At 35.0% G+C, this 11,664-nt stretch overlaps 1 protein-coding gene across 1 annotated transcript; it reads left to right on the plus strand.

The window, feature by feature from the left end:
• The first annotated feature begins 2,288 nt into the window (after nt 1-2,288).
• On the plus strand, nt 2,289-11,343 carry LOC104242183 (probable LRR receptor-like serine/threonine-protein kinase At1g07650). Its single transcript, XM_009797206.2, has 24 exons — nt 2,289-2,588; nt 2,674-2,851; nt 3,973-4,044; nt 4,132-4,200; nt 4,284-4,355; nt 4,440-4,511; nt 4,678-4,749; nt 4,848-4,916; nt 4,999-5,070; nt 5,179-5,250; nt 5,345-5,416; nt 5,864-5,932; nt 6,439-6,504; nt 6,954-7,019; nt 7,113-7,148; nt 7,238-7,278; nt 7,578-7,954; nt 8,032-8,227; nt 8,537-8,689; nt 9,103-9,221; nt 9,335-9,545; nt 9,758-9,995; nt 10,447-10,597; nt 10,771-11,343. The coding sequence occupies exons 1-24, from the start codon at nt 2,486-2,488 to the stop codon at nt 11,134-11,136; spliced, it is 3,012 nt and encodes a 1,003-aa protein (XP_009795508.1). The 5' UTR covers nt 2,289-2,485; the 3' UTR covers nt 11,137-11,343.
• The last annotated feature ends 321 nt before the right edge of the window (nt 11,344-11,664 follow it).

Here is an 11,664-nt window from a genome sequence, read left to right on the forward strand (position 1 = left end):
GCGGAGGTTGTTGGACGAAGAAAAAGGAGCAGCCAGGGTGGTCGACGAGCAGCTCTGCGTGTGTGAGTGTGTGTGTGTGTCGACAAGGAAAAGCCATTGACGAGTTTGAGGGGGCAGCCATGGATGAGCTTTGAGAAAATGGAGAGGAAGAAAGAGGGGGGGGGGAGCTTTAGGTGTTAGGGTTTTTGGAGTGAAAAATGAAAAAAATGGGAAGATAGGGGTGTTGGGTCTTTGGGGTTATGGACTGGGTCGACCCGGGTTGGAATGGACCGGGTCGTAGGGGAAGGTTGGGTAGAGGTGTTTTGGGCCTGGGTTTAAAATTGAAGAAGAGCCCAATTCCGATTTTCTTTATATTTTTTGCTCTCTTTTCTTCTTTTATTTTTCTAAAACTAAAATTTAAAAATCCTTAAATTATTATATAGAACTAAATTAAGTTATAAAAGCGCAAATTAACTCCCAATAACAATTAACACACAATTAAGTAATAATTAAGCATGAAATTGTACAATTGGACATTAAATGCTAAAAAATGCAAAAGATGCCTATTTTTGTGATTTTCATTTTTGTAAAACAAACTTAATTACCAACAATTGTAGGATTAAATCCTAAATGCAAATGCGACATATTTTTGTATTTCTATTAATTTAACAAATAAACATGCGCAGACAAAAATACAAATAATTATACAAAAATACCACAAAAATTTAAAAATTGCACACCAAGGAAAAATCGTTTTATTTTGAAATTTTTGGGAGTAATTCTTTCATAGGGCAAAAATCACGTGCTTACAGCTGCCCCTCTTTGCCCGAAGACACGAAGGGTTTTCGTGCAAAGATAAAGTGAACGATTTTTGCCCATCCAAATACTCCGTGTGAAGCATTTTTTAAAAAAGATTTAACCGAACCTTTGCTTCAAATGTTTCCTACATATCCCTGGCTAAAGGGGAATCAGGTTAATCATAGAAAGACATTCAAATCAAGTGACTCATAAAATCAAAAACAGACAACAACTAGAAAAGTAAGAAATGAAAGACATCAAGTTGATTATAAATGTCAACAATTTAACTAAGTTTAATATTATAAAGATGTAAAAATAGGTCCCAGCTGCCATGTTTATTTTAGTGAAATATTCCTTTGAGATATTTGGTAAAAAGTCTATTCAAAGACAATGGCAATTTAACAGTGTGAAACACCTTGTGTAGATCAAATGGGACACTTTCCAGATTGGTTTGCTGACAATAGTTTGTATAGCAAGAGATATACTCCTATTTTTATGTTTCCCACGTGAACCTTAAGTCTGTTTTAGAACGACTTGTTTAAATTTTTATCACTTTCTAAGTAATAATTAGTGGAATAGTAATCCAATAGCTTAAATGTTTAGAAAGATGAATCCTTTACTATCTTTCATTCCAAATATGAGCCGTAAATTTGATACTGTTACAACAACAACGATCTAGTTCAACTACTCGGGGAAGGTAGTGTGTATGCGGACCTTATCCCTACCCGAGGGCAGAGAGACTATTTTCGAAAAACTCTCATCTCAAGAAAACGAAAAGAGGCGATATATTAGTATCATCAATAAAAATCATAAAATAAAAATAACAGGCTTAAATTTGATGTTTCGTAAAAGTAAAATATTATTTATCATTTTTTGTTTCAAAATATCTCTGTACTGCTTCCAGATACTCTTATGATTAAAATATTTAAATATCTTTCTTAAGGTGTGTAAAACCTAAAAAAAAGTCAAAATTCTTTTGTATATCTATTAATTTCAAACATAATCCTTTTTTTTTTTTTCCAAACTTTGATATCGTGAGAAACAATTTTAGCATCAAACAAAAACCTTAGACAAAACTGGTTTGAGTAGCTCTGATCCAATGTAAAAATGTTTAGAAACTCATATCCAGTTGACGCGAGGAATTATAATCTTTAATTTTTAACTAAATTTGTTAGGTTCCGTCAAAATTGAACTAAAAGAGCCCCGATTTCCTAATATAAAACAAAGAAAACGACAAGAGATCAAAGCTCTAACTTAAGCAACCACTAATCCTCCACTAGTGCTAAAATGTCTAATTAATTTTAAATTAGCTGTACTGTACTTTCCAATTTCCCTCCATGTGAAACCTTATTATTTAAAGTAAGGAGTAAAGTAACTTTATCTACAAGGAAATTGCATTTTTCCGTTTTTAAATTCCCCTTCTCTGAAATGAAATGGCGACCCATACTCATGCAACAAATGTAGACAAGATCTTTGGTCCAAGGTGTCTTCGTCACATAACAAACAAACAAATAATTGGGTCTTAAATTAATAAAAATGCATCATAATTGCCTCAATATCCAAATCTTTTTCATCAACTTTGTCTTCTTCACTTAAAACCAAAGGCCTGCAATTTTTACATTTTTATTTTTCAGAGCACCTTCATTTCTCTCACACAAAAAAATATCATTACTCTAAAAATTCTCATGTTCTTTTAGTCTAAGTGACCATGCTAAGATCCTGTAATTTACTTCTCATCTTCTATACAATAGTAATTTGTTTTACTGCAGGCAATATTGAAGCACAAAGTAGTCAGCTTCCTAAAGATGAAGGTAAATAGATTTTAACTCTTTCTTTTTAAAGGTAATGTATGTAAAAAAGAAAGAAGAAGGTTGATACCAATTATTTTGATTGCAGTGGATGCTCTTAAAGAAATAGCTACGGAATTGGGGAAAAAGGACTGGGATTTTAAGCAAAACCCTTGTGATGGGAACTCAAATTGGAGCACACCGAAAAGGAAGGATATGCCTCTTTATAACAATACCCTTGTCTGCAATTGCACTTCCCCTGATGGTCTTTGCCATGTACAAAGCATGTAGGTTTCCATTTTCCTCTCTTCCTTTTTTTTTTCTAAAAAAAATATGTTGTTTTTGTTAATAATGTTATTCATGGTTAATTTGTGAGGGGAATTTGGACACAAGTTGGTTGATTTTTGAAAAAAATTAATTGTATTTGAAGTTAAGTTGAAAAAAGATATTTGGAAGTTGCAGGTTTGTTTGGACATCAAAACACAATTGAAGTTCTGTGAATGTAAACTTAAAATAACTTGAAAACTCCTAAAACCTGTTTTTCAAACTTCCAAATTCCATGTTTCAAGTTTGATGTTGAAATAACGAGACAATTTGATAAACAAACACTAATTTCTATCCGTTGTTTTCAATATCCTGATTAATCCTCAAGATTGCCTCCTCCAAGATCATATGTCAGGGAAAAAGAAATTGAGGGCCTTAGTAGTTTGGATTATTTCTACCGATCTAGTTGATACATCGATTACATAAAACTTGTTAAATGGTAGTCGATTACCTAAGATCTAGTTGATAGGAAGGCGTGGAGGTCAAGCATTAGAGTTGTAGGTTAGGAGGGAGTCAAGCATTTTTCTACTTTGTTTCCGGGGGCGGGACTAGGCTGATTATGTTTCGCCTTGGGTTGTTAGTGGTTTATGTAGCTGCCACACTTTTTCCTATGGCATTAATTCTGGTTATTGTTATTGCTTTTACATTTATTTTCTGGTTTTACGTTGCTGATATTATTTTATTTTTCTGGCTTCTGTTGCTGTCACTGATCTTTTGCCTATTGTCTATTGTTCCTTATGAGGGTCTTTCGGAAACAGCCTCTCTATCCCGGGGTAGGGGTAAGGTCTGCCTACACTCTACCCTTCCCATACCCCCACTTGTGGGAATTTTATTGAGTTGTTGTCGTTGTTGGTAGTCCTATTAGGTAAAAGCGTTTATAATAAAATGGTATTAGGTTTATTGTTAGAAAACCATGTGTTTGATCTAAATATTCAAATATCACATTGATGAACATGACTATTTCTGTAAAGATTTTTCTAATAGTCACTTCATTGCATTATGAAACTGATCGAGTTTATATAAACCAGATAGGCTTATTTTTAAATGCTGGTAATCTGACGGTGGCTGCTCTAATTGTCAACAGATTTCTCAAAGGACAGGATCTTGCAGGTGTCCTCCCTTCATCTCTGGCGAAGTTACCATATCTGAAGAAAATGTACTGAGAGCATCCAGAATAATTGTTAGAAAACCAGTTTGAAATTTACTTATTCTTAAAATCATTATGGTTTTACCTTTTCTGCAGTGATTTCAACCGCAATTACTTAAGTGGTACAATTCCCCCTGAATGGGCGTCTACCAAGTTGGAGTTCATGTGAGGCTGTGTATTCATTCGGCATTAAAATGTATACATACCTTTGATTCCATACACTCATGAATTGGATGTTTAATTTCCAGGGTTGTTTCTGCTAATCGGTTATCTGGGCCAATTCCAGAGTACATAGGAAATATGACCTCACTTACGGTTATGTAAGTTCCCTACCTCCATTTTTCTCAGATGGACCGACTGTACAAGAATACTTGAAATTTCCTGAAGACATCATAATTTTTCAGGAGTTTGGAAACAAATTTATTTAATGGATCGCTTCCAGTGGAAGTAGGGAAGCTGGTCAACTTACAGAATCTGTAAGTCAATTTACTTCATCCATGCTTAGGAAGGACACCTCTCCAAGTAGCTTCGTCACTTTAAATGACGGAGTGATTGGTCTTAAAATATAGTGTGCTTCTACAAAGAGCAGATCAAGTGTGAGCTGGATTTCATTCTAAAATTGATGAACTTTGATTGGTGCAGCGTTCTCAGTGCTAATAATTTCACAGGAGAGTGGCCAGTGGAACTGAATAATCTGACGAAATTGATTGAACTGTGAGTGCATTTAAATGTGCATCTCGGATGAGATTTCTAATTCTTCTTCCACAAATGTTAAGTTGAATTCCTGCATTTCCCTTCTGTCATCAATACAGTAGGATGAGCAGTAACAGCTTTGTTGGGAAACTGCCCAATTTTGAGAGTTGGAAAAATCTCCAGATGCTGTGAGTATTTTCATTTGTAAATTTTTGTACAAGTTAGAAAAATCCAGTAGAAATTTATTTGTTGTATATGCTCTTTTAACAGAGAGATTGAAGGTTCTGGATTTGAAGGACCAATTCCACCAAGTGTTTCTAATTTGACCAGTTTGACTGAACTGTAAGTTTATGCCATTTTTCTGGAGACTTTATTTTGCTTTTTGCAATGTTCTTATGATTAGGCTTAGTAGAAACCAAGATAATTAACAATCAGATGATGCATATACAGAAGAATCAGTGACCTGAAGGGAGGTGCTTCAGAATTTCCACCACTTAGAAACATGACAGGCATGACTAAATTGTAAGTACCTAATAATTTGGGAACTATGAGTGGAGTTTCCTACACATCCTTTATCAAAGAACGTCATTTTTCTGACACTAAGTTTTGACTGCAGGGTTTTGAGAAGCTGTAATATAGTCGGGATGATTCCTGATTTTGTAGCTGATATGAGCGAATTACGGTTTTTGTAATTCCACTACTTTCAATGTATTTTTGATTTATTTTAAATGTTCCTTAATGATCTCATTTTTTTTCCTTTTCCTGTTATTCAAGCTGTGGATAATCCACTCAAAGCATGAAATTTGTGCATGTCTGATTCCCTTCAGGGCTTTTTTGTTTTCCTTCTACAAACCTCTTCTCTTTTTGAATAGGAGAGGAATGAGGTTTGTTGAATCTTGAAATGCAAACAACAAACCTCGCTTTCTTGAAATAAAACTATCTTCTTGAAAAGAGAAAGAAGGTAAAATAAGAAAAGGGGATGATACAGTTCTCTACAAACCTGTCTTCTGAACTATCCATTTTCTCTATCCTTTATCTAAGCTTAATTAAGCTTTTAACAATTGTGCTATAGTTTGTTCAGCCATATGGGATTGAGCATTCTTTTAGGTTTGACTCTGTTTATTTTTTATTGCAGAGATCTGAGTTTTAACAAGCTTGAAGGAGGGATTGCAAATATCGAAAGCCTGACTAACTTGGAGGCCACGTAAGTCAGAATGACATGAAGATTCCTGTAACTATATGTGGAAATGTTTGTTTTGCATCTCTATTTCATTATACTAGTCTTACTATGTGAGAGTTGATGGTCCATCTATCAGTCTTCTGTACCCTCTCCGAATGCCCAAGCCCTTTTCTTTCTTTTGAAGAAAAGCAGAAAATAGCCTCAATGACAAAACAGTCTTAGATGGCAAGGATACCAAGAATTCAAATGCCTTTACATGAAATTTATATTTTTTGCCCACAAAGTTTTGAGATTTTGATGTTAGATGGTTTGTTTATAACTCAGTAATATTCTCCCATGAGCTGCACACAAAAATTAGTCTTCATTTTGGTTGGAAATCACTTTCCATTTTGGTGGGTAGCTGATAGATGGTGATTCAAGAAGCGATTTCGAATTTGATAATTTCTTATCATATTCTTGAACATGTAGTGCAGATATTGCATTTCAAATTTGTGATCTCCTAGTTAAATCAAATATTTGCTGCTTGCTAGGTATCTGACCGCCAATGCTTTTGTTGGGCCAATTCCAGAGTGGCTAAAAAGTCGAGATACCAGATAGTAAGTTTGATTATGTCTTGCCTTTTCATTTACACTGGTCATTCTTCTGATCTCAATTTAAAAAAGGACATGTATAGCTTTAGGGTAGGATTATATAACATGGTGATAGATAGAGAATGCAGCATTAAATGTCACAACTAAATGTGGTTGCTCGCATAGAGAATCAGATTAAAAAGTCGTTCACACTTCTCTTGTCCGGAACATGAATTACTGAGTCTTGTCTGTGTAAGTTTCTTGTGAGGAAGAATGATAGCTTTGTGAAAATGAGTTGGATGGGCAATAAATAAAGATATTGAGATAAGGATATTGAGATTTAACTTGCTGATTGTCATTAATTTAATTGCATTTAAAGCTGTTTTCTCTAAGTGAAGGCACAAGCTCTTTTCTCCCTCTCATTAGTTTGAAAATACTTGATAAACTCATAACCATGTCAGATACATTGTATGCAGCGTGATAGACCTTTCCTACAATAAGTTCGACGAGAGCTCTGAACCATCTACTTGTCGGGACAACCTGTACGATCCTTGTATTTCTTATGCTTTTCTCCTGTTTTCTTTTATATATATACGGTTCAGATGATTCCATGTTTGGTTTTCTTTTCTTATCAGTAACTTATTCAGAAGCTTTAACGGCGGGAATTTTATGTAAGTGTTGAATGTTAAATAAAATGATAAGGACTAATATTCTCTTGAAAAGGACTTATCCTCTCTGACACCTCTTTCACTTACTTCAGAGAGCAGGGGAAGTGCTTGTCAATGAATCCATGTTCAGAGGGTGAGTACTCACTGTTTTCAGAGCTTTAATTTCTACCCTCTCCATTTAAACTCTTTTGTTTGACATTGTTCCATTGTGCAATAGTGCACCAGTTTTTTTTTTTTTTTTTGACAATCGATAGGAAAAAGTAGGAAGGTATAATTTGGTTCCTTTTGTAAACTATATAGATCATGGAAAAAATTGAATCACCAGATAGTTTTCTCGACAATCTACAAGAACGAAACAGTTTTATCATTGTCTCATATTTCTGAAATATATTCATTATCTCCAGTAACCTTTCTCTGCTTTGAATACTGCAGACCAGTATTCACTACACATAAATTGTGGTGGAGGAAGAGTAACTATTGGAAACACTACTTTTGAAGCAGATGAAGACCCGGCAGGTGCTGCAAAATTTGTTTACTGGAAAGGGAACTGGGGATCTAGCAGTACAGGACACTTCTGGGATCGTGTCATATCATTGAATGACTACAAAGCAGATAATATATCTGCTATCACAGGAGACGAAGCTCAACTTTACATGACAGCTCACCTCTCCCCTTTATCTTTGACTTACTTTGCACGTTGCTTAGCAAATGGAAGCTACACTTTGACACTTCATTTCGCAGAAATAGTTTTCCGAGACAACCGATCTTTCCAAAGTCTTGGAAGACGGATATTTGATGTATACATACAGGTGAACCAACACGTCAGAGAATTAGATATAGTAAAATATCCAGTTAGCTGCAACTGACTTAGTTTAACTGGGTGCAGGACGAATTGAAGCTTAAAGATTTTGATATTGAAAGAGTAGCCGGAGGAGTTGATAAAGCCTTGAAAGAAAAGTTTAATGTAACTGTAAAAGATAAAACTTTAGACGTTCGCTTTCAGTATGCTGGGAAAGGAACTACATCAATCCCAAGTAGAGGAAAGTATGGTCCTTTGGTATCTGCCATCTCTCTGGAAGCTAGTAATACTCCGTCTTCACTTTTATTTCTTACGTGTAGCATATTTTCTCTTATTATCTTCTTTTCTGTCTCATAGCGAGATTAAGTCTGTTTTACAAACTAACACCGCTTGCATCTTATGTAAAAAACTAAGACCTTTTCAGAGTTGGAAACAGATTACAAAACTACTCTTGATTATATGGTTGAAGCTCAAGAAGATATAAATTAGATATTCTCTCGTTGAATAACTTATGCATAATATCTCTGATTTCCAGCATAAAAATAAATGGCAGGGCATCTAATATTCTTGAAATTTTTGTTGCGTAATGTAGATTTCAAGCCCCCTCCTACACAGGAGAACTCTTCTAATCGGAAAAAGAAGATTCTAATTGTAGTTGGAGCAGTGATGTTTTCATTAGCTCTCATTCTGATGATTCTCTTTGTTGCTTGGAGGAAAAGAAGAAACAGGAATTTGATGGAACAAGGTGATTCTAGACCTCAACTTTTGTTGATGCCCGACAAATAGAATGTACTTAAAACTTTTGTCTGTTGCATTCTGGGTGATTCTTGGTGTTATTGCAAAATCAAGTGACAACTGGAGTGGTTTTTGCAAATTGAAGTGCATGTGAATGATTATACCATGTGGATACTAGGTATCATCATCGTTTTCTAGGGAAATCACAACATGTAGGGAAGACTTCCCGCCACATTAAACATATATGTCCATATGCTATCCAAATTCATGTTTTCACTAGTAAAGGGTGAGAAGACAAGGGTGATGGTTATGGGTTTGAAGCTGCAAACTTTCCATAATTTTTTGGATGCTTTTCAAAGATTTTCTTTATTTATCTTGTGAGAAACTAAAATCCTAAACTTTTTGTTTTTTACTGTTGTGTAGAATTAAGAGGACTAGATCTGCAAACTGGTATATTTACTTTCAGACAAATTAAAGCTGCCACAAGTAATTTTGATGCCGCAAATAAGCTTGGTGAAGGTGGATTTGGATCTGTCTACAAGGTGAATATGTCTAAGAAATCTCATAATTCTTCCGTCTTACCCCTCCCTGTGGACTTCCTAATTGATTATATCGCAAATCATCTATGACTTCATCCATTTTGGTTAATGCTCAGGGTACACTAGCAGATGGTACTATAATTGCTGTCAAGCAGCTTTCATCCAAGTCAAGACAAGGGAACCGTGAATTTGTAAATGAAATAGGCATGATGTCTGGTTTACGTCACCCAAATCTCGTCCGACTTTACGGATGCTGTGTTGAGCGGAACCAACTTTTACTAGTTTATGAGTACATGGAGAATAATTGCCTTTCCCATGTTTTGTTTGGTAAGTGCTATTCTTCATGGATAACGTAAGGTACAAGTCAATAAGAACATTAAGCCAAAAACGAAAGACAAATAATGATCCCATTCTCCCTCAATAATGTAACTGGAGTAATTCTCAAGTTTATATGTTCATCTGCGTGCATATGTACATACATATATGTGTGTCTTTGTGTATGAATATGTGCCTAGTTTCAATTTTACGGTAAATTGCAGGTCCTGAAGAATGTCCACCAAAACTGGACTGGCCAACTAGGCAAAAGATCTGTGTTGGCATAGCTAAAGGCTTGTTTTACCTACATGAAGAATCACCTCTAAAGATCGTTCATAGAGACATCAAAGGAACCAATGTACTCCTTGACAAAGACCTAAATGCAAAGATCTCAGACTTTGGTCTGGCCAAGCTTCATGACGAGGAGAAAACCCATATCACCACCAGGGTTGCTGGGACAATGTGAGCTTCTAAACTACTCTCACTGATTAATCATTTTTTCCCCTCATAATACTCCTTTTTGAATGTCATCCTTTCCATTTTAAGTCATGTCAAAGTTACTTCAGTTTTTCCTGAGTGAATCTGTACTCGTTATATAATTCCAAAAGGCTATGTCTAGCACCTTTACTGATCCCAAGAGTCAAACAGATTAAAAATGTTATCTATCATTTTGCATTTTTCTTCAAAGCCACTCGTCTTTAGAAATTCCATGTTTTATATTCCAACTATAATAATTTAGTAGATGTCACATCATTGTTCTCTTCAAAGTCATGTAAGTCAAACTATGATAATCAGTTTTACAATAGGTGTAACAAATAGTTCTGCTGTCCATTGTTACCTAGTTTAAGCATTTAAGGAAGTTCCTGAATGTCAAATCTTGCATGAGTATCAACTTTGTTACCTTGTTTTGCAGAGGTTATATGGCCCCTGAATATGCACTCTGGGGTTATTTAACACATAAAGCAGATTTGTACAGTTTTGGGGTGGTTGTATTAGAACTCGTCGCTGGGAAGAACAACATGAAATATAATCCTGATGAGAATTATGTCTGTCTTCTTGATTGGGTAAGAAACCACCTTCTCTTGCTATCAGTTCCATGAATAGTTAACTTCTAAACAATGTGTCGGTTTTCTTGATGAAAACTTCATATTTGGTATAAACAAATGTGCTGTATTTGATCAAGTAGACTTGGTAGTATTTCTCAAGTGTTCCAATTCCATCATTTTGCTTACTTCAGGCCCTGGTTCTACAAAGAAAAGGAAAGTTTTTGGAGCTAGTGGACCCAAGATTAGGTTCCAATTACAACAAAAAGGAGGCATTGAGGATGATTAAGGTGGCCTTACTATGCACTAATCCATCTCCAGCATTAAGGCCAAACATGTCTACAGTAGTGAAAATGCTTGAAGGTCGTTTAGACGTTAATGAATCTAACATAGATTCAAGCGCCTACGATGATGAATTTAATTTTCAAGGATTAAGAGATAAATATGATGAGATGCAAGTAAACTCTAGTGAAAACCAGTCACTCTTTCGTTCAGTTGACACGAAAGGTACTGAACGCTCTTCTTCTACCTTCACTTCTACATCTACCTCTGAATTCTAGAGTCTTTCTTTCTGCTCAATGTTGCATTAGAGAAGAGGAAAAACGATGAAGAAAGAGATATTGATCCTACCACATTATATTTTTTTAATTGTTGGTTTTCATAGTGAGAGTAAATATATGTTCATAGCCTGTTGTTAAGCTTTTGACATTATTTTCTTTACTTGAAACCTTACTTCAATGATGAGATTTTATCATTTTTTTCTTTTCCTTTTTCTCTTCTTGCCACTTTTGTTTCAAATTGGAAATTTTGACTAGTTCAATATTACTGATGAAACACGTGAATCGAACTCTGATCCTATAAAAATTCGAAGCGAATAAATAGTTGTACACTATTTGTTCCTTGGGGACGTCAGATTAAAAGAGAAGCTTCATATAACCTCTTGTTGATGTTAATGGTTTGAACAACTTTCAATTATAAAATAAGAAGTGAATATTATATTAGCATACCTTTAAAGAAAAATATAGACATTTACTTGGAAACATGTGCGTTGACATGGACTATGTATACATGTGATTTAACATGTCGGA

The sequence above is a fragment of the Nicotiana sylvestris genome, chromosome 2, assembly GCF_000393655.2.
Source record: "Nicotiana sylvestris chromosome 2, ASM39365v2, whole genome shotgun sequence".
Lineage (NCBI taxonomy): Eukaryota > Viridiplantae > Streptophyta > Magnoliopsida > Solanales > Solanaceae > Nicotiana > Nicotiana sylvestris.

Coding starts and splice junctions, on each gene's coding strand:
- LOC104242183 (XM_009797206.2), top strand. CDS start 2,486: ATGCTAAGATCCTGTAATTTACTTCTCATCTTCTATACAATAGTAATT. Junction 2,589..2,673: donor TCAGCTTCCTAAAGATGAAG/GTAAATAGATTT, acceptor TTTTGATTGCAG/TGGATGCTCTTAAAGAAATA. Junction 5,933..6,438: donor CTGACTAACTTGGAGGCCAC/GTAAGTCAGAAT, acceptor GCTGCTTGCTAG/GTATCTGACCGCCAATGCTT.